General features: G+C 40.7%; 2 protein-coding genes across 4 annotated transcripts in view; one reads left to right on the forward strand and one right to left on the reverse strand.

Annotated features, from left to right (window-relative positions):
- Window positions 1–22,650, forward strand: part of LOC122752883 (lymphotoxin-beta-like) — a 54,577-nt gene that overhangs the window by 22,739 nt on the left and 9,188 nt on the right. Inside the window, exons 1-2 of one of the 3 annotated variants that reach the window (XM_043999841.1) lie at window positions 14,528–15,040; window positions 16,362–16,706. The exons of 1 other annotated variant lie outside the window; for it this stretch is intronic. In XM_043999841.1, the coding sequence (XP_043855776.1) occupies window positions 14,998–15,040; window positions 16,362–16,706 (388 nt within the window). In that variant the 5' untranslated portion in view covers window positions 14,528–14,997. Of the gene's footprint in view, window positions 1–14,527; window positions 15,041–16,361; window positions 16,707–22,650 lie in introns of those variants that run through there. One more of the 3 variants, XM_043999842.1, reaches the window with a different exon arrangement.
- LOC122752888 (leukocyte-specific transcript 1 protein-like) lies at window positions 18,454–21,283 on the reverse strand. The gene is made up of 4 exons (XM_043999848.1): window positions 21,044–21,283; window positions 20,684–20,773; window positions 18,928–18,950; window positions 18,454–18,794 (listed from the first exon to the last, which is right to left on the reverse strand). The coding sequence occupies exons 1-4, from the start codon at window positions 21,060–21,062 to the stop codon at window positions 18,657–18,659; spliced, it is 270 nt and encodes an 89-aa protein (XP_043855783.1). The 5' UTR covers window positions 21,063–21,283; the 3' UTR covers window positions 18,454–18,656.

The following is a 22,650-nucleotide window of genomic DNA, read 5'->3' on the forward strand; positions in this document are numbered from 1 at the left end:
CAGACTAAGTAAGCATCACAAAAATATTCCCAATTCATAGTAAAGCAATCGTCAGAAAATTTAGAAAATTTAAAGTGGAATACCTCATCACAGCAGAAATTTCTTGACAAAAATTAAAAATGAAAATTAGGCTGCAACCAAAGTAGATTTTTAACTGGATCATTCAAGCTATTTACCTATCGTAAGATAATTAAATTGTTTGATTGCAGCAGCTGGTGAAATGTGTCTAGAGAAAATAAACTTGTTTAAGACTATTGAGTCTTTTGCCTCAATCAAAATCGTATTCTTGAGGATTGATATCAGTATTTGGCAATGCCTCTCCATGTGAAAAGACATTTTCAGGGGGGCAGCTAGGTGGCACAGTGGATAAAGCACCAGCCCTGGATTCAGGAGTACCAGAGTTCAAATCTGGCCTCAGACACTTGACACATACTAGCTGTGTGACCCTGGGCAAGTCACTTAACCCCCATTGCCTTGCTCAAAACAACAACAACAACAACAAAAAACAACACACACACACACAAGAGAAAAGACATTTTCAGAGATGAAATATGTACTATACTCAATTTTGCATCTTGGCCCACAAAGCCTAAAATATTTTCTCTCTGGATCTTTACAGAAAAAAAGTTTACTGACCCTTGCCCATGACCATTGTTGCTAATGAATCAGAAGCATAGGATTAAAGGGGGAAGAGGAGAGGGCCTAACTGTATGATATCCTGGTTTGCTCTAACCCCCTTCAATTCATTGCTACATGTGGGTATTTATTACATGAGGACCCATCATCAGGGCTCACCTAAGGCATTTGTAGGATTACCCAACAAAAGCAACCCTGTCACATGGTGTAAATATACTTTGTTCTCGAGGAGGATAATGTCATGACTTGCAGTGAATTAGATTTAAGTGAGGGAAGGCTATGCAAAGTCACCAACCTCACTCCCTCCTCCAGAGCCATCTGGGTCCAGTGGCAAGATCTATAGCAGGATGACTGGAGATGGCCCCAGATGTTTAAGGCAACTGGGGACAAGTGACTCTCCCAGGGTCTCACAGCCAGTAAATATCTGAAGTCGAATTTGAACTCAAGTCCTTCTAACTTCAGGGCCAGTGCTCTACCCACTGCACCTTCTAGCTGCATCTCTATGATCTTATAAAAAGAGAGAGAAATATTAAAATGGCAGAAAAGAAGTAACTTGGTTATCCCAGTTTTGGAGAGGAAAGTTATATCAAACAAATGGAAGAAATTCACTAGACAAAAATGGATGCATGACTTTGTAAGAGCGCTTGTACAATAAAAAGAAATATCACAGGGCAGCTAGGTGGCACAGTGGATAGAGCACTGGCCCTGGAGTCAGGAGTACCTGAGTTCAAATCCGGCCTCAGACACTTAACACTTACTAGCTGTGTAACCCTGGGCAAGTCACTTAACCCCAATTGCCTCACTAAAAAAAAAAAAAAGAAATATCACCAAAATATGTTTAAAGGGAGATTCCAGAGGGATTTTGTAGCAAATGTATCTGATAAAAATCTGATATTCAGAACCACAAGAAATTGATACAAATTTGTAAAAGTAATAGCATATATTATAGTCGAAAGAAGACTGGTTCTGGAGGATCAGAGTTCAATGATGGCTCGGCCACCTTAGACAAATTCCTTAAATACCTATTATATGAGTAGAATAACATTTGTTATTTTTATAGGATGTAACATATATCCCTGGTATGTGACATACTACAGATTGGGGGGGGGGGCTTTTCTCTGTAGAATCCCCTGCTTTACATTGGCACCAGATGTGGAAAGGTAAGTAAAGGACAAGGCAAAGAACATGTTTCTCTTAGGAGGTGGGGTTTTAAGCCCTCCTGAAGGTGCCATATCTGCATAAACTTCCAGATGTGTGCAGACAGGGTTCCCTGGCTCCCAGCCTTCTTTTTACTCTTCATTTGAGTCCCACTTGATATTTATAATTTTGTTACATTTACTTTTTTTTTCTTTTTTTTTTCCTTTTGGTGAGGCAATTGGGGTTAAGTGACTTGCCCAGGATCACACAGCTAGTAAGTAAGTGTCAAGTGTTTGAGGCCAGGTTTGAACTCAGGTCCTCCTAAATCCAGGGCCGGTGCTTTATCCACTCTGCCACCTAGCTGCCCCTGTTACATTTACTTTTGATTTTTGTGTGTGATGTTCTTTCTGTTTACCTTGTTGTAATTACTGTATATATTGCTTTCTTGGTTCTGATTATTTCACTCTGAATTAATTTATGTAGATTTTTCCATGGTTTTCTGTATTCATCACTTTTTTTGTATCATTTTTTTATGGCACAGTATTCCATTACATTCATGTACCACAATTTGTTTAGCCATCCCCCAATCAATGGACATATACTTTGTTTCCATTTTTCAATGTGCTGCTATAAATATTTTGGAGTATATGGGCATAGTTTTTCTTATCAGTGGCTTCCTTAGAGTATAAGCCCAATAATAAAATCTTTAGTTCAAAGGGTATGGACATTTCAGTCATTTTATTTTCCTAATTCCAAATTGCTTTCCAAAATGGCTGTACCATTTCACAGCTCCACCAACAATGTATTAGTGTATTGATCTTCCCATAACCCTTCTAACACTGACTTGCCATTTTTTTGTCAAATCTTGCCAATTTGCAGGGTGTAAAGTGAAACCTCAGAGTTGTTTTGATGCGCATTTTTCTTATTGATAGTGATTCAAAGTATTTTTTCATGTGGTCATGAATACTCTGCAATTGTTCATATCCTTTGACCATTAGAGAATAGCTATTAGTCATATATATATATATATATATGTGTGTGTGTGTGTGTGTGTGTGTGTGTATGTGTATATGTATGTATGTATATGTATATATAAATTGTTTATGTATCTTAGATATCAAACTCTTGTTAGAGTATTTTAATACAAAGATTTTTCCCATTCAATTCCCTTCTTATCCTAGCTGCATAGAATGTTGTCTGTGCATAAGTTTTTCAGTTATAAGTAATCTATTTTATCTTTTGTAATTGTCTCTATCTCTTTTTTGATGAAAGATACAACTTTTGCTCATAGTTGTGAGAGATGCCTGGTTTCTCTTCTAATTTTTTAATAGAATGATCTTTAATATTAGGGTCATGTATCCATTTAGACTGTTTTCTTCTTTTTTGAAGGTTTCTAATATGTACTACAAAGAGCTATTTTAATCAATATCTTTTATATTAAAATGCTCTGGGCAATACAACTCCAAACAACCTATTGAGTTGGGGCCTTCAGAATGGGACCTGAGGATGGAGGGTGGATACAGAAATGGACAGAATAGCCACACAGAAGTTACATAATAAAAACCAGATTTTGCTTGATTTTTTTTTTGAGTTAAAAAAATAATTGTCATGGGGAGAATGGGGTAGGGGGTTTGGGGTCCTTAGGAATCCTCTTTAAAGAATTACACTCTCAGGGGGTAGCTAGGTGGTGTAGCACTGGCCCTGGATTCAGGAGTACCTGAGTTCAAATCCAGCCTCAGACACTTGACACTTAACTAGCTGTGTGACCCTGGGCAAGTCACTTAACCCTCATTACCCTGCAAAAAAAAAAAAAGAAGAAGAATTACACCCTCTTGTACACAAAAGCAGTTAGAATAGTTTATTTCAGGACTGAGGAAGGGAAGGGGAAGGGAAGGGAAACCATAAAAGAAATCCTTAGACTTCTCATGGGGAGAAAGGCATGGCACAGAGAGAGTGGCTCTGAAATACCAATCTCCTTGAGCAGGAGACAGGCAGGTACTTTTATAGAGGACTGATGGGGGTGACCATCTGACTGTGGAAAGTTCCTTTAATGAGGGAGGACCATCCCCCACTGGTGGTGCCTGGAGGAATTGGGTGAGGGGTGGTTGTAGATCTCTCAAGTCATCTCAAGACACAAAGGAAGCAGCCACACCTAATCTTATCACCCCAGGGTTGAGGGAGACTAGAATGAAAGGTGGGGGTCCCAGAGCTAGTTCAGTTTGATCTGGTTCCACTTACCTCTCTAGGGTGTCCTCTGGTTTAGTTTCTCAAGGAGAAGGTTCTTTGATGTGCCCCAGAGAACTTCTGGGGTGCTATGGGCCCATAACATAATGATTTGTTATGAACCTCATTGAGCGCCAGATAGAAATAATTAATCTTGCTTTGTAACAGTTTATATGTAAATCAGTGAAATCCAACTAATAAAATATCAACTTTTCAGTCATTACCAAAAAATCTTTATCAATATTCTTTGTCTATATATTTTTGTTTGTTTTTCCTGTTGTGAGGGGAAAATCCATCCTCTTCTCAATAATTCTCAGGAACTCAGCAGCAAGGTGACAAAGGCTTTATTTTCTTCTCATGAGAAGGAGGCACCCTAGTGTGCAGCTAGTGGGTGCCCAGAAAGAGGGCTCGAAGGCCCTATTTTATACCCTAGTCCCTAATGCAAATGGACCCTCCCCTTTTTCATCACTTTTCAGTCACTTAATCCCCACTGCCCCGCAAAAAAAAAAAAAGAGAGAGAGAGAATTAGCCTTGGCAATTGGGAGTCAAATTGCAGAAGTAATGGGCCCGGGGAGCCCAGCTAAGTCTGTATAGTAAGGATGCTGAACCCAGAGGGGCTCAGCATGAAGATACCACAAGAGAAAGGACATAATAGCCCTGTAGTACCAGAGGTTGGGTTGCTTTGGCTGTGCTTGTTCACTATATTTGTTCTTTTGAGTAGAGTATATTATGTATGTCACCACTCTTCTTAACTGTGCTATTTGTTGTTTTTTGAGTGAGGCAATTGGGGTTAAGTGACTTGCCCAAGGTCACACAGCTAGTAAGTGTCAAGTATCTGAGGGCAGATTTGAACTCAGGTGCTCCTGACTCCAGGGCCTGACTCCAGCTACCCCCTTATTGGTTTTTTTGTTTGTTTGTTTGTTTGTCTGTTTGTTGTTATGGAAGAACATGACCTAGGTTTAGGGGGGAAATATTTTATTACTCTTTTCCATGCTATGCCATTCCAGTAAATGCCTTTGCTTTGAGCTAATTGTATCAACTGATTGATTATTAAAGGTAAGTGCAGAAGTGGGGGATCTTGAGTTATCATTTTAGAAATGCAGACCCACAGAATATGTTGAATCTGGGAGTAGTTACCCTCCTAGTGGCCCAACCTATTTTTTCAAATTGAGGTGGGGGGAAGTCTGGTAGGGGTGCTATACTATGAGGGCTAATCCAGGATATATTTGTGTTACTCTTTGCTTTTAGACTATCTTTCCCTTCTGTTTTCAGACTGAAACTGATAGTCAAATTTCTGGTGTGTTTCCTTTTCAAGTCAGACCACTTTCTTTAAGATAATTTGTGCATGACTGAATACTTAAATACTAATATCTGTGGTCTTAGTGTATTTTTTATATGTATAAAAGCTGATCTAAGTAATTGCATCTTGGCAATGCATATCGAGTCACACAGCAGTGTCTTAATTAAAGGATTGCTTCATAAATTAAGGGAAAAGGATGAGAGCTTTCCATAGGATACTACATTTCCACCCTGTCATACCCGCCTCATGTTCTGTTACAATTGTTCAAGCCCAGTTCTTTACCCCCCACTATTTGCTCCTTTTTTTTTTTTAACCATCTCCCTTGACCTGATTTCCTTAATGTGCCACTCTAAAGCTACCCAACCCATCCGCTGTGCTCTCTGGAATGCCTGCTTCCTAGATAACAAAGCAGCTTTCATTTTAAACCTTTTCCTTTTTTTTTCCATCTTCTTGCACTAACTGAGACCTGGCTCTCTCCTGATGACACAGCTTTCCTGGCTTCCCTTTCCAGCACTAGTTGCCCTTTCACCACCCCTTGCTAGTATGGTAGGAGAATTGGCATACTCCTTCCTCCTACCAGCCACTTCTGTGCTCTGCCTCTACCACCATTACTCACTAATTTCTCCTCCTTTGAGGTTCATTTAATCCATTATTTATGACTCAATGTAGATTCTGGTAGCTGTTACCTATTGACCTTCAGGAAACTCTTTCCTTCTTTAGCAAGTTCAGTGCCTGGTTCATAGTCTTTCTCTCTTCCCTAACTCCTGCCCTCAGACTAGGGAACTTCAACATACACATTGATACTTCCTCAGACAGTCTAACCTCCCTAACATACTCATTTCCCATGACCTGTTTCTCCATCCCACCTGACTTTACTCACAGGAATAGTGGTATCCTTGATTTTGCCTTCATCCACAAGTATTCCACATCCATGTTAATGAACTCTGAAATGCCTTTATCTGAGAATAATCTATTGTTATTCTATCTCTCCCCTCAGTCAAATCCTGCTCTTTGTGCTCAAAACAACTTTCAACCCCCTGACCTCCTCAATTCGTTTCCAGGCCATCACCATTGCACTGGCTTCATTCTCTTCCCTTCCCCATCTTGACTCCTTGACAAGCCAGTTCAACTCTCTTCTTCCCTTGAGTCCCTTATCCTATCACTGATCTAGCCCTGCCAAATCTCAGCCTTCTATGCTACCATCTGCTGCCTTTGCTCCAATTCACATGCTGCTGAGCAAAGCTGGGGAAAATTAAAAAAAAACATACTAACTGGTCCACTACAAATTTATAATACAAAATCTCAATTGATTCTTTACTGTTGTAAGATAATCCTCCCAATATCTCCAAAATTGATTTACTATCCCTTTCACCACAGCAGATATTCCAAACCTTTGTATCCTTCCTCAAAACTCCTGTGACTCCCATTTCCTCCATATCAGTTGAGAATTGTAATGATTGGAATGACGCCACCTGTTGGAGACTTACTGTAGAAAAGTTCCGCCATGAAAGGAAAGTCTTTGAGGGCAAGAACATGCGTCTTTTCTTTGGTGTCAGGAAGTGACCTCTGCTTGTGGGAGGAAGAAGGGAGGAACCTAGCACGCTGACTGGGTCTCTCTTCCTTTGGACTCTGGTGGAGAGCAGAGCTAGAAATGCACTCTCCCTTTAATAGATAGGAATCTAGGCCTTTCTCTCTCTCTTTACCAAATTCTTATTCTCCTTAATAAATGCTTAAAAGCCTAACTCTTGCTAAAGCTTATAATTTATTGGCAACCACTCATTAGATATTTTAGACAGACTAGCTAGAATTTTAGCCCTTAAAAGAATCTTGCCTCATATTTCATTGAAAAAAAATAAGGCCATTTGCCAAGAGCTTTTTCTTTCTTCCTTATCTCACACAACTCAATTGCTTTCTGCAACTATCTCCCCCTTCACCCCTGTCTCATGAAGAGGTGACCCTTCTCCTTGCAAAGAAAAGCACCCTCACATGCAAAAGTGATCCCATTTCATCCCATCTTGTCCACAAGATTTCCACCTCTGTCATCTCCTTTTCTCTTACTTATCTTCAATCTCTCTCCATCTACTAGCTATTTTCCTACTGACTAAAAAAACAGTCATGTCTCCCCTATCCACAAATGAGATAAAATTTGTCAAGCACTTAGCACATGGCCTGGCACATAGTAGGTGCTTAATAAATGCTTGTTCTCTTCCCCCCCCCCCCCCCCGCCTCAAAAAAACCCTCACTTGATCTTTCCATCCAGCTAGCTATCATACCATTATGTCTCCACCCTTTTGTGGCCAAACTTGAGAAGGCTCTCTTAAAAATACGTGGCTCTACTTCCTTTTCTCTCATTCTCTTCTTAACTTTCTATAACAAAATTATCAAACATGCTGCATGCCACCAGTACTCTGTAGTGCTGCCCTGATGGAATAAAAATGTAATTGGGAAATATTTAACAAATAAAAATACAATAAAACATAGATAATATTAATACATGGTTTTCTTTCTTTCTTGTGGTTTTTTTTTGGGGGGGGGAGCAGGGCAATGAGGGTTAAGTGACTTGCCCAGGGTCACACAGCTAATAAGTGTCAAGTGTCTGAGGCCGGATTTGAACTCAGGTCCTCCTGAATCCAGAGCCAGTGCTTTATCTACTGCACCACCTAGCTGCCCCAATACATGGTTTTCTAAGTGAATATGTACCTACATGGATCCTTATCATGATCCTCTTTGAGTTTGACACTATTGCTCTGTAGTATGGTGTCTAACCTCATCATTCAACTGAAATTGATCCCTCCAAAGTTACTAACAATCTCTTAATTGCCAAATCCAATGGTCTTGGGGGGGGGCAGCTAAGTGGCACAGTGGATAGAGCCTGGGCTGGTCACTTAATCCCAATTGCCTCACCAACAAAACAAAAACAAAAACAAAATCCAATGGTCTTTCCTTAATCCTCATCCTTCTTGACCTTTCTGCTTCCTTTGACACCATCAATCACCTTCTTCTCCCTAGATTTTTGTGATATCATTTCTCTCTTGGTTCTCCTGCCTGTCTGATCACTCCTCAGCCTCCTTTTCTGGATCTTCATCTAGGTCATGCCTGTTAGCCATGGGTATCCCCCAAGGCTCTGTCCTAGGCCCTCTTCCCTTATCTCTCTATACTATTTCATCTTGTGACTTCCAGACTCACATCTCCAACTGAGTACTGGACATCTTGAAGTTGACAGGTCCAAAAGTGAACTAAATATCTTTCCCCACTATACTCTCCCCTCTTCCTAATTTCCATATTACTGTTGAAGGTACTACCATCCTCCCAGGCCTCCAGGCTCACAACCTAGGTGTCATCCTCCACTCCTTACTCTCTCTCAAGCTCTCCCCAACCTCCATATCCAATTTGTTGTCAAGGCCTGTTGCTTCTACCTCAGTTATATCTGTCTATATGTGCTTCTCTTCTCTGACATTGCCATCACCCTTATCACCTCATGCCCAGATTTCTGATTGGCCTCTTTGCTTCAACTCCTTACTCCAGTTCATCCTCCATTCATCTGTCAAATGATCTTTTTTTTTTTTTTTGCACAGGGCAATGGGGGTTAAGTGACTTGCCCAGGGTCACACAGCTAGTAAGTGTCAAGTGTCTGAGGCTGGGTTTGAACTCAGGTCCTCCTGAATCCAGGGCCAGTGCTTTATCCACTGCGCCACCTAGCCACCCCAAATGATCTTTCTAAAGTTCAGATCTGACCATGTCACACTCTCCCCATTCAATAAACTCCAGTGATTCTCTATTACCTCCAAGATCACATAAAAATCCTTTGGCTTTGAAAGACCTTCATAACCTGGCCTCTTCCTACCTTTCCTTCACCTTGTACCTTACTCTTGCCAATGTACTCTGTAACCTAGTAACATTGGCCTCTTTTCTTTTCCTCTTACAGGACACTCTATCTCCTGACTCCAGGCATGTTCGTTGGTCATCCTATGCCTGGAATTCTCTCCCTTCTCACCTCTGTTCCTGACTTCCCCAGCTTCCTTCAAGTCTCAGCTGAAGTCTCACCTGTAGGAAGGCTTTCCTTGTCCCTCTGAGATTGTCTACAGTTATATGGGGGAGGCGAGGGGAGAGAGAGAGAGAGAGAGAGAGAGAGAGAGAGAGAGAGAGAGAGAGAGAGAGAGAGAGAGATTTGTTGTTGAGGCTTTTCAGTTAAGTCCAACTCTTTGTGACCTCATTTTAGGTTTTTTTTGGCAAAGATCCTGGAATGGTTTGTCTTTCCTTCTCTAGCTCATTTTACAGATGAAGAACTGACGCAAATAGGGTTAAGTGACTTGCCCACAGCTAGTAAGTGTCTGAGACCTGATTTGAATTCAGGAAGATGAGTCTTTCTGACTTCAGGCCCAGCATTCTATCCACTGTGCCACTCATATTCTATATCCCACATAGAGATATAGGATAGATGTATCTATCTGTCTATGTCTTATTTGTACATGGTTGCACATTTTTGTGTACATAGTTATGCATGTCATCTCCCTCATTAGTCTGTGAGGTCCTTAAGAGCAAGGTTTTGGGTTTGTTTGTTTTTTTTGTCTTTGTATCCCTAGCACTTAGTAACCACATAATGGATGATTGTTGACTTGTTGACAGTTGGCTTGGGAAAGTCTCTAGGCTGTCCTGGCTTCTGCTTACCTCACTTTTATAGTGCTGTGGTTTCTGGCTGACATTGATAGAGGTGTCCAAAGTTTTTCAGGTGCCCTAGCCACCAGCAGGCCATTCTCCTCCATCAAGGAAGACAGTGAAAATGGGACCAGAAAAGGTTTAGGTAGTGTTTCTTCTCTCATGTGACTTCTGATCAAAACCCTGGATGCAGTTGGGGAAGTAGCAACCAATTTCCTGTGCCACAATCATCAGAAATTCCTCTGACAATTTTAAATATACACACACATATACACACATACATACTAACATATATACATACATACATACATATATATGTGAATCATTCTGTTTTTGCCACCAATACCAATGAACATGAACATTTCCATGTGCAAAGAATAGAAAAAGAGAATTATACATGAAATCGCAAATCCCCAGTACAAATAGCTTGTTCTTTTTAAGAAGCACGTAATAAATTTAGCATGTTGGTTTTAAAACTTCTTGACTGTGTCTCCCTCTGAACTTCTTTTTTCTTCTGTATTTTAAAAAAATGCTTAGAGGACTCTTTTCCTTGACCTCCCCCCCCCTTTCTGCACTTCCCCCCAAAATTCCCCCAGTACTTAAAAAAAAAAAAGATCCTCCTTTGTGACAAATAAGCGTAGTCAAACAAAACAAATCCACACATGGACCATCCCTGCAAATGTATGTTTTACTCTGTCCATCCTCTCTCTCTGTTAGAGGTGGGTAACATAGCATGACATCATTGGTGCTTATAGTGATCTAACAGTCTTTTTTCTCTTTATGAATTATCTCCCTGGGCCCAGAATGAAAACAAGTTTAGGAGATAAGCAGGGCAAGGAGAGGAACAGGTTATATCCTCTTAATTATTTTATATGTTTTAGACTAATTTCAACAACTAGATTCCAAGCTTCCTGAGGGCAGGGATAATGTATTCTGCATCTTCCCATCATCTCCTATAGTGCCTAGAGCAGCTTCTGGGTGAAGAAAAGGTGATTCAGTCCAATCTAATGCAATTCAACAACCATTTAATAAGCACTTACTCTGTGTCAGGCATTGTTGCTGGCAAAAAGATAGGTACTTGATGCTCAGATGATTTGTTCCTACAGTGTAAAACATGTGTCATGTGTAGCGCTGATATTTAACATTCCCTTTCCTCTGCTCTCTCTTTTTCAGTTCTTCAAAGTATCTTTTCCAGCTTGGAGACCTTCCCCTGGGTAAGGTTGGAGAATCTAGTTTTTGGAGAATTTAAAGAAAGGTGATGATCGGGAGGCAAGAGGATGAAAGGCTGTTTCTAGGACTGGGTATCGTGTGGTAAAGTTTAGGAGCCAGTCATAGCCTTATATGGGGTCCCTGTGAGGCAGAGTCCTGCCCTGCTGTACCTCAGAAGGACAGAGAAGCCACATCCTGTAGAGGTCCTGGGTAAAGGTGAGGAAAGAGAAGAAGTCGAGTTTTTGGAAATGAGATGAGAGAATACTGACAAAAGGGAGGTAGGGGGAAGAACAAAATATCTGTGCGTTCAGTCCTGCAGCCTTTGCCCCCACCCCCATCCCATTTAAGAATGCATGGGAGGGGGGACGGCTAGGTGGCGCAGTGGATAAAGCACCGGCCCTGGATTCAGGAGTTCCTGAGTTCAAATCCGGCCTCAGACACTTAACACTTACTGGCTGTGTGACCCTGGGCAAGTCACTTAACCCCAATTGCCTCACCAAAAAAACCCCAAAACCCTAAACAAACAAAACAAAAAACAAAAAAAAAATAAAGAAAAAAAGAATGCATTGGGCTGACTAGCTGTGTGACCCTGGGCAAGTCACTTAACCCTTATTGCCCCACCCAAAAAAAACCCAAAACCAAACAAACAAAAAGAATGCCTTGGTTTGCTCATCAATCAGTCAATCATCTAACATTCATTTTTGTTGTTCAGTTGTTTTTCCATTGTGTTTGACTCTTCATGAACCCTACTTGGGTTCTTTTTAAAATAATATTTTATTTCCCCCCAATTCCATATAAAACAATTTTAACATTCATGCTTTTAAAATTTAGAATGTTTAAAAATTAAAATTCAAAAATTTTTTAATTTAAATTATATTTTTAAAATTATCTCTCTTCCTCCCCCACCCCTTCCCATTAACAATAAGCAATCTGATATAAGATGTGTAATCATGTAAAAAGATATTTCCATATTAGCTATTTTGTAGAAGGAAAGAAAGAAGACAGGAAGGAAAGGAGAGAGAGAGGAGAGAGAGAGGGGAACAAACAGTATGCTTCTGTATGTATTAAGACGCCATCAGTTCTTTCTCTGGAGGCAGATAGCATTTTTTTTATCATGAATCCTTTGGGATTGTCTTGGATCATTGTATTGCTGAGTCATTCACAGTTTTTTATTGTATAGTATTGCTGTTGCTGTGTACAGTGTTCTACTGTTCTATACACTTCACTCTGTACCAGTTCATGTAAGTCTTTCCAGGTTTTTTCTAAAATTATCCTGCACGTCATTTCTTTAACACAATAAAATTCCATTACAATCATATGCTGCAACTTAATCAGTCATTCTCCAATTGATAGACATTCTCTCAATTTCCACTTCTTAGCTACCAAAAAAGAAAGCTGCTATAAATATTTTTGTTCAAATAGATCCTTTCCCCTTTTTGAAAATCTCTTTGGGATACATACCTAGTAATGGTATTGCAGGATCCAAGGGTATGCACAGTTTTATAGTCCTTTGGGCATAGTTCCACATTGCTCTCCAGAATGGTTGAATCAATTCACAGCTCCACCAACAGTACATTAATGTCCCGATTTTCACACATCTCCTCCAACATTAATCATTTTCCTTTTCTGTCATATTACTCAATCTGATAGGTATGAGGTGGTACCTTAGAGTTGTTTTAATTTTTATTTCTCTTATCAATAGTGATTTAGAACTTTTTTTCATATGACTACAGATAGCTTTGTTTTCTTCATCTGAAAAGTACCTGTTCATATCCTTTGGCCACTTCTCAACTGGAGAATGACTTGTATAGATTTGACTCAGTTCTCTCTCTATTTTTTTTGGTTTTTTGTTTTATGCACTGTGCCACCTAGCTGCCCCCCAGTTCTCTATATATTTGAGAAATGAGGCCTTTATCAGAAATATTGGCTGTAAAATCCCTCCCACCCAGTTTTCTCCTTTCTTTCTAATTTTGGTCACATTGGTTTTGTTTGTGCAAAACCTTTTAAATTTAATATAATCAAAATTATCTACTTTACATTTTATAATGCTTTCTATTATTTGGTCCTAAATTCTTCCCTTCTCAATAGATTTAACAGGTAAATTATTCCATGCTCCCCTAATTTGTTTATGGTATCACTCTTTATGTCTAAATCATGTACACATTTTGACCGTATCTTGGTATACAGCATAAGATGTTGGTCTAGACTTAGTTTCTGTCATACTGTTTTCCAGTTTTCCCAGCAGTTTTTGTCAAATACTGAGTTTTTGTTCCCAAAGCTTAGATATCTGAGTTTATCAAACACTAAATTTCCATGGTCATTTACTACAATGTATTGTGTACCTAATCTATTCCACTTATCAACCGCTCTATCATTTGGGGTTTTCTTGGCAAAGATACTAGAGGAGTTTGCTCTTTCCTTCTCCAACTCATTTTACAGATGAGGAAACTGAGGCAAACAGGATTAAATGACTTGCCCAGGGTCACACAGCAAATAAGTGTCTGAGACCAGATTTGAACTCAGGAAGATGAGTCTTTCTGACTTCAGGCTACTTAGTTGTCCCTAATGAACATTCATTAGTTGACTAATATGTGTCAGGCACTGTGTTAGTGCTGGGGGTACAAATGCAAAATATGAAATAATGCCTTCTCTCAAGGAGTTTACTTTCTTTTTTCTTTTTCTTTTTTTAGGGCAATGAGAGTTAAGTGACTTGCCCAGGGTCACACAGCTAGTAAGTGTCAAGTGTCTGAGGCTGGATTTGAACTCAGGTCCTCCCAAATCCAGGGCCAGTACTTTATCCACCATGCCACCTAGCTGCCCCCAGGAATTTGCTTTCTAATGTGGAGAGGGGAAAGAACAAATCATTAGATAAGTATATACATACTATTTAGATAGAATAAATGCAATAATAAGTGGGGGATCAGGAAAGACTCTGTACAAGGGGGTACTTAAATTTTGTCTTAAAGAGAAAGGAATTCTATGAGATGGAGGTGAGGAGGCAAAGCATTCTAGACACAGGGAATAGCCAGTGCCAAGGTCTAGAGACCAGAGATGAAATGTCATGTATGAGAAGGCCAGTGTTACTGGATTGCTCACTGAGGGAGGGGGAATAATGTTCAATGAAGCTAGAAAGAAAGTTTGGGGCTGGGGCCTTTATTTAGCCCCTGTATAGGGCTTTAAAAGCTAAACATAGTTTATATTTTATTCTAAAGGTAATAGGGAGCCACTGGAGTTTATTGAGTGAGGTTTGATCTGTGCTTTTCCTCATAACCATCCCCCACCCCCAAACCACACAGGGAGAGCCCACTACTTTCTGAAGCAGCCTATTTATCTTTTGAGCAGTTCTAATTATGAGTGTAGCTGGGATGTACTAGAACACTTCCCTTGGAGCTAGAAATGCCCTCTGGCCTCTTTCTGTGGGACATGTGTGCTGGTCCCTTATAAAGGACATGTGTAAATGTCTAGCTTCATAGGAGATGCTCTCCACCCTTTGCTACACTGGGAGGTTTTCTCTAATTTAATCTAATGTTCCTCTCTCCACCTTCTACCCCCAATCTAATCACTGCAAACTTTTCTTTTTAGAAACTGAAGTGTTTAGTCCCCTAACTCCTTGCTTCCTATGAGACTCAGTCTTTTACATTGCCTGAATCTATCTCTGAAGTTTAACACCCTAAAGTGTTTGTGGTTCTTGGCATGTAGCATGAACCCCATGCTGTGGCAGAAAGCTTAGCACCCTGCCATCCGGTGAAGAGAAGGCTTGGTCACTGAGAAATTGGTCGTTCTTTTCCCATACGCACCTCCATCCCTCAACTGCTCCACTTGTCATACTCTCCAACATGGCATGGAAGCTGCTTTTCATCTTTCTCTCTGCATGCCCAGGTGATGGGGACAGTTCCATGAAAGGAATGGGGGAGCTTGTGAGAGGGTGGAAGTTACCAAATTGTCCAAGGGAAATAGGGATCAGGGAAAAGAAAGAAGGTCAAGGCTCCTAAGGAATCATAGATAGGTAAGAACTGCGGGCTAATGGGCCAGATACCTGGGCTCAGAGTGGGAATGGTGATGAGGAATGGAAATGGGGGCTACTGTCCATGGAGATCGGACACGGTGCTCCTTTCTTTCACTTTCTCTCCTCTGAGTCTCCCAGTTCAGGATTTTTTGTTATTTGCCGTTGCTATTCCCCTTTCCCTCCTCCTACCGCCTTTACCTTCTGAATTTCTCCACTTCCTGACTGGGTTCCCTGAACATCTGATGTTCCATAATACTTCTCTAAGAGATGAGACACTAAAACACGGCCCACTTAAGGCTTATTACTGACCAGGAAGCTCGGTTTCCCCCTAAACAGGAGAAGGGACTGGAAGAGAAGGTTTTATTAAAAACCCAATAATTTAAGTGGATTCTCTGTCATCTAAAGAAAGAAATGGGTTATAATTATTAGTTAGAATGGTAGCCTTCTTACTGAAGTTAATTTTTTTTTTTTTGGCGGGCAATGGGGGTTAAGTGACTTGCCCAGGGTCACACAGCTAGTAAGTGTCAAGTGTCTGAGGCCGGATTTGAACCCAGGTACTCCTGAATCCAGGGCCGGTGCTCTATCCACTGCACCACCTAGCCGCCCCTGAAGTTAATTTTAAATAAATTTATTGCCTCAATAAGAAGCATGGTTTTAAAATGAAGAAACAATTGATAATGTTCACTAATATTTAATCATTTGTTTTAGCTATAGAACTTAATCGCCAAAGCTAATTAATTAGTGAGTGCTATTCCTCAATCATATAGATAAATTAGGGTTGTTCATGAATGAAAAGTTAGTGAGATTTGTTTACTATCAAGTATTGGGGCTTTGCTGAAGACATCAACTAGAGTCAATTAATTAGACTTGTTCACAAGACTGGATGAATTGGTCAGCTTGAACTTCCCTAAAAAATAACTACTTTAATAAGTCAACCAGTGAAGAAAGATGAAGAATAACATAGTGAGGAGAAAAAATTAAGTTTCTTATTCAAATAAGCAGTATTAAGAAACTTTGGGAAAGGAAGCTGGGGCTCATCTAGGGTCAAGTCATTAGGGCCCTCAGTTACTTAATCATATGGCTTCTTCCCACTAGAGCTCCCACTCCTAGGGTGTTAAAACCTTTCCTGCATCCTCTTCTCTCCTTAGAATAGAAAAGCCTCCTTCCCCTCATCTTCCTTTGTCTATTCCCTAGGTTCCTCTTCTCTTTCCATCTTCCAGCCTCCCAGGATCCAGGCCCAGGAGGGTGGTTCCGTCTCCCTTTCCTGCTTATTCAATATCAGTCAGGAGGGCCCTGCCATTGGCTTTGCCACCTGGTACCTGGATGTGGTAGTCCCAGACAGGGAGGTGAATAACAAGACACTACAATTCAGGGGCCGCCTAGTCTTCTCTGATCAAGCCCAATTCCTCTGGGACCGGATGATTGAACTACAGATACAAGACATCAGAGTATCCGATGCTGGACTCTACTTGTGCAGAGTGGAGATATTGGGGTCAGGGATCGAGACTGGAAAAGGGACCAGGCTGGTGGTAAAGGAAGGTGAGGAGCCTTCTACCTTAAAAACATACACACACACACTTTTCCCTTTTACCTCTTTCCTTGGAATTGAATTAGTCTTCTCAGGCAGTCAACAATCATTTATTAAGTACCTACTATGTGCTAGGCACTGCTAAGCACTGAGAATGCAAAGAGAAACAAAAATACATCCTCTGTCCCCAAGGAGTTCACATTCTGTTTTTGTTTTTGTTTTTGTTTTTTTTGTGAGGCAATGAGGGTTAAGTGTCTTGTCCAGGGTCATACAGCTAGTAAGTGTCAAGTGTCTGAGGCTGGATTTGAACTCAGGTCCTCCCGAATCCAGGATTGGTACTTTATCCACTGTGCCACCTAGCTGCCTCCCTGGAGTTCACATTCTGATGGGGGAGACAGCTATGTACATACAAGATATATAGAGTATAAAAGCAGGAGTAATCTCAGAGACAAGGCACTACTATGTAAGCTGAACTGCTCTTTCCATTCTCTACTTGGAAGGCAAGAAATTTCTTCTTTCCTATGTCTCCACTACACCAACTTCTTTCAGAAATGAAAATGTTTTTTTTTTTTTCCCTACAGCCCTCTTTCCTTAACTCTTTCCCCAAATCCAGGCTCTCCTTGGCCAAAGGTGTTCCCATTCTTCCTCCGGGCAGCTCTCTACATTTTCAGCTTGGCTTTTGTGGTAGTAGGGACCACTCTGTATTACAAGAGACAAGTAAGTAACAATGTAAATGGGTGTGGAAGGAAGACAATGGTTGAGAGAACTGGGGAGAAACAGAGATGGAAACAGATAAAGGGCTAGAGTCCTCTGTCACTCTACATCTCTCTTCTCCTAGGTCACCATCACCAAAGGACACCAGGGTACCCTGTTACCTCTTTCACAGTGCCCTGAAAAAGACATGTGACAGCTGGAACTTCCCAAGAGAATCCCAATAAACCTCCAGCTACCCCATAATCACCTACTTGTGTCTTTTCCCTTTTGTCCTTCTAAAGGCCCTCCTCTACCCACCTGTTTGTTCCCATGTTCTCCATAAACTCTCTTCCCTCAAGCTCAGAATTGAGTTTAGTTGGTTGGGGGAGGGTAAAGGAAACTATTGTTAACAAGGAGGCTATTCTTAACTCAGGCTAGGGGTGAAGAACACCATGGATTTGGAGTCAGAGAATCTAGGTTTGAATTCTGGTTCTGAAACACACTAACCTGCTCTATGTCCTTGGGCTAGTCACATCATCTCTAAGACTCAATTTTCTAATCTATAAAATGAGGTTGTTGGACTATATTATATCTAAGGTCTTTCCAGCTCTCACCTCAACCCACTCCCACCGCATGCTAGAGTAAAACTCAAAACTTTGCTCCTCTCTGGGATTCTGGTTGGTGAGAATTTTAAAAAAATATATTTTTATTAATTTATATGTTTTTATATATATGTGTGTGTGTTTATTCCTATTTATTTAATTATTTATTGGGGGAGGGGTATTTATATGTTTGTTTTAGCAATGGGACCATATATCTACTCTTCCAGTTCTTTAACCTTGCTAAAACCTTGTGGGTCAGGGGTAAACAGAGAAGTTGTTCTCCAGCCTTCTGAAGAAATCCGGGGTCCTTAGGTTTTCCCTTCTTAGCTCCTTTCTAAACCACAATCCCCCCCAAGAGAAAATTGAACCCCCTATCCTAGAGAGGAGAGGGGATAGAGAGACCATTATGAACCTGAAAGTACCTCTTTTGAATTTAGGTCTTGCAATACACTGGGAGGCCTGAGACAACAAAACACTCTTTATTGGGTTCACTGAGAGTCTTCCTCCTCCTCCTCCTCGTTGGGGTCTTGGGGGAGGATAGGAAGATGGCAGGGCCATCACTGAAGCTTGGGCCTCCCCATTGTCACAGCATTTTTGGTGGGCTTCATCACTATTTCTGGGGTCCTGCTGATACATACTTCTTGGATATGACCTCTGCAGTTACACTTAGGCAGGGCTCTTCTTCTTGACACAGGCATAGTCCCCAGTGGAATCATTTTGAGGCTCTTCCCCAGCCCATTCCCTTAACGCAACTGAAAGCCCCTGGAGAGATGCATAATGAAGTTGTTTCTCCAAAGAACCATCCTAAAGGAATGGAGAAGGAGGGTCAGGAGCCACCAGTTCCTTTCTTAGTTTATTCTTTCCCACCTTACCCCCATTCTCCACATCTTTAGCTCTAGGCCCTTTTCCCACATCCCAACAGACCCCTAGAACTCACCCTGTCCCTCTTCAGCCTCATCCCTGTTAAAAAAAAAAAAAAAAAGATTCAACCCAGCAAATCTTTTTTTAATGAATGAATAAAAAGACATTTATTAAGCACTTACTACATTTCAAGCACTATGCCAAGTGCTGTAAGAATACAAATAGAAAATTGAGACAGTTTCTGTTCTCAGAGAGCTCTCTTCTAGACCATTCGATCCCCTCACCTTCCTATGTATGGAACTACATCCCAAGTGAACAACTGCAAGTTGCCCCTCTTCCTCCATTTCTATCCTCCCAAGGATTCTTTCCTAATTCCATGCTACTCCTGAGCTTAATAACCTCCTTGCCCTGAATCTCTCAGGCAGAATTGTCTTGGGCACTGGGGGGACAATGGGAGGGCCAATGGTGTTGGACGAGGGCATTTGGAGAAAACTGAGTGGGGTGTATGTATGAAGAAATACTAAAACCATAAATTTTTCTTGACATGGCCAATATGGGAATTTGTTTTGCTTGACTATGCATATTTATTACAAGAGTTTTGTTTTTGTTTTTTTCTTTCTTCAGTTAGACGGGTGGGGGGTGGGGGGAGAAAATAAATTTTTGCTCATTGGGAAAAAAAAACCACAACACAACACCTTAATTCTTTTTTTAAAAAAAGAGGAGTTTGACCTAAATGACTGGTAGGAAAAGCTTGGTCCCCAGAGACAGATGCAGCCGAGAGTAGAGAGGGGAGTGAAAAAATAAAATTGATCCTATTTTGTAATTTATTCTATTCTGTAGCACTGCCTACTTTTTGTATACTGCCTAAGTCATACTTCCTCTCTGAATTAAGTTCAGAAGTTCAGCCTTCTTCTATGAGTTAAGTTTAGGACTTCGGTTTTCCTGCTAATCACTGTTCTATTCTTGTGTTATCTGTTATCCCTGAAGGATGCAGGTGGGTGCCAGGGAGTCTGGTCTGTTATTTCTGCAACATTGGCTGTGCTTCAAGAAAGTCTGATTTGTTATGGCTTGTGATACTAAACTAGTCTTGCAGGTGGATACCACCAACGAGCTTTCCATGGTGACAAGATAGAAGGAGGGGTTGTCACTTTCCCACATTCCCAATTTCTAACTGTTAACCTGGAAATTAAGGAAGCAATCAATATAGGAGAAATAAGGTCTTTAATGGGGCAGAGGAAGCTAGGAATACCCAAAGATGGGAAACAAGGATAGAGTTTTTATGAGGTAACAGAACAGAGAGAGCTATGAAACTACCCTTGGGAAAGGTAAGTTTCTCACAGACAGAAAATAATGTAAATGAATCTTTTTACATAATAACCTAAAGTCCAGGAAGTAAGCTTGGGAATCTTTGGTAGGGGATAGTTTGTTTGGGGGAGATCCATAAGTCAAGAGTCTGGAAATGACAAAGACTGGTCAGCCCAAGGCAATTCATTTGTCTGTGGAAAAGGGGACTGGGTGGGGAATCAGTTCTCAGTAAATTTTGCATTCTCATAGCCAATCATATTGTTTTCTCCATCCATGATGTTATAGGCTTTGTAGACGATTCATATTGTTTTCCCCATCTGTCATGCTACCTTCTAGCTTTTGGATGCTCCTTCATTTGTCTGTAAAAATAATCTGTCTGCCTTCATTTGAAGTCTTTTGATTTGCTAGTGAGCTAAAGACCCCTTTTATTGGCAATTTACTCAGAAATTTGTGCCTCAGTTTACCTTAATTTCAGTTGTTACAGGAGAGAGAGAGAAGGGTTGCTTGTGACTGGTTCCAAGGCTTACCTCTTTTTCGGAGCTGGCATGTACAGACAGACAGAATGAATACAAGCAGGAGCAGGAGGCCCACCACCCCTCCTATTGCCCCGAATATTTCTACAGGAGAGAAAACAATTTGGCAAGTATTAGCATTCCATGTCTCCCTTATCTCTAGATAATATACCCCACCCTCAAATTAGAGAAAGTACCACCTTGAACAGAAACATCTCACAATACTTCATTTCCTATAAGATTGTCTACCATTCACAGAGTTAGCTCATATTAGAGCTATCTTACCTTATATCTCTTCCCTTGTCTCTCTCTCTCTCTCTCCCCAACCTCCCCTCTCTTCCTACCCCAAGTCCTCATTTTGTCTTCCCTGGGCACCTTTAGTAAGGCAGATCATGGTCGCTTTGTAGAAGAGAAGGTTCTCACACTAAAGGAGAAGGAATCTGGAGCAATGGGTATGGGGGTTGGTGAATATAGGAGATTGCTTCATCATATTTCTTGAAGCAGGAAAAGTTCCTTCAGCTGTAATTCAAGAGGGGGTTGTCCTTATACAGGAGGCAACTGACACTACTGTGACGAATAAAAATATGAGACATGGTTTCTGGGTAATTTAATCATTTAATTAAAAAGACCAGGGGCAGCTAGGTGGCGCAGTGGATAAACCACCAGCCCTGGATTCAGGAGTACCTGAGTTCAAATCTGGCCTCAGACACTTGACACTTATTAGCTGTGTGACCCTGAGCAAGTCACTTAACCCCCATTGCCCCGCGCAAAAAAAAAAAAAAAAAAAAGACCAGCAGGTCTTTTACAAGGATTGTCACTGGCCATCTCTCTCAGACCAAAGACAATCATGGCAGCAGGGCTTACAGCTTAACCTTTGAAACAGTAGGTGGTTCATCAAACAGCAATCATATTTGATTGGTTAACTTTAATTTGGAGATAGGCTGTTGTTGTTGTTGTTTATCCTTCTTTCTTTAAGAGGACCATGACATCAGGGAAGTAATGTCATGACTTGCAGTGAAATGGATTTAACTGAAGAAGGGCTGTGAAAAGATACCAGCCTCACTACTCTGGAGCCATCTGGGTCCAGTGGTGAAATATACATCAAGAGATGGCCCTGAATGAGGTAGGCTACATTAAATGAAGCCATCCCAGACCACCCCCAGCCTCGGGCTATCAACTCAGAGAATGTATACCCTTTTCTTTCTTTCTTTTTTTTTTGGTTTTCTCTTTCATCGTTCTTTATTTTTTTTTGTTTAAATAAAAGTATTTTATTATTTTCCAGTGACATGTAGAGATAGCCTTCAGCATTTGTTTACATAAGATTTCCAATTTCAAATTTTTTTCCCTCCCTCCCCTCCCTCCCCCCCTTCCCCAGACAGCAGGCAATCTGATATAGGTTGTGTGTGTATGTATATATATATATATATATGTGTGTGTGTGTGTGTGTGTGTGTATGTATGTATATATGTGTGTGTATGTATGTATGTGTATATATATTTATATGTATATATATATACACACATACACATATACATATATATAACAACATTAAACATATTTCTGCTTCAGTCATGCTACAAGAGAAGGATCAGAGCAATAAGGAAAAACCTCAAAATAGAAAAACAATAGCAATGGGTGGGCTGAGTGATGCCTCCCTGGACCCAGAGGCTTTCCTATCTAGACAAAAAGTTCTGTCTCCACCCAAGCCTGAATAGAACACAATGAGCTTCTCTACCTTAGATTAAATTCCTTGCAAGGCTGGATAGGCCTGACCAAGATTGAAAGTCAACTTAATCTCATCAAGGACTTTGGAGTGGGGGGTTGGGGGCAGTAGGACTTTGAAAGAAGGGGGTAGTACTGAATCTCACAAAGATATTGGTCACAAATAATTATTTCTCACAGTAGCCTAACCCCAAATCCCCAGCTACTAGGGTAAGAACTGATTATTTGACAAAAACTGCTGGCAAAATGGGAAAGAAATT

This window comes from Dromiciops gliroides, chromosome 4 (genome assembly GCF_019393635.1).
Source record: "Dromiciops gliroides isolate mDroGli1 chromosome 4, mDroGli1.pri, whole genome shotgun sequence".
NCBI lineage: Eukaryota > Metazoa > Chordata > Mammalia > Microbiotheria > Microbiotheriidae > Dromiciops > Dromiciops gliroides.

What these genes read in the sequence shown, in the direction of transcription:
- LOC122752888 (XM_043999848.1), bottom strand. An exon ending in ATGCCAGCTCCGAAAAAGAG is followed by an intron (nt 18,951 to 20,683) that starts GTAAGCCTTGGA and finishes TTTTTTTAACAG; the next exon opens with GGATGAGGCTGAAGAGGGAC. An exon ending in TGAGGCTGAAGAGGGACAGG is followed by an intron (nt 18,795 to 18,927) that starts GTGAGTTCTAGG and finishes CCATTCCTTTAG; the next exon opens with GATGGTTCTTTGGAGAAACA.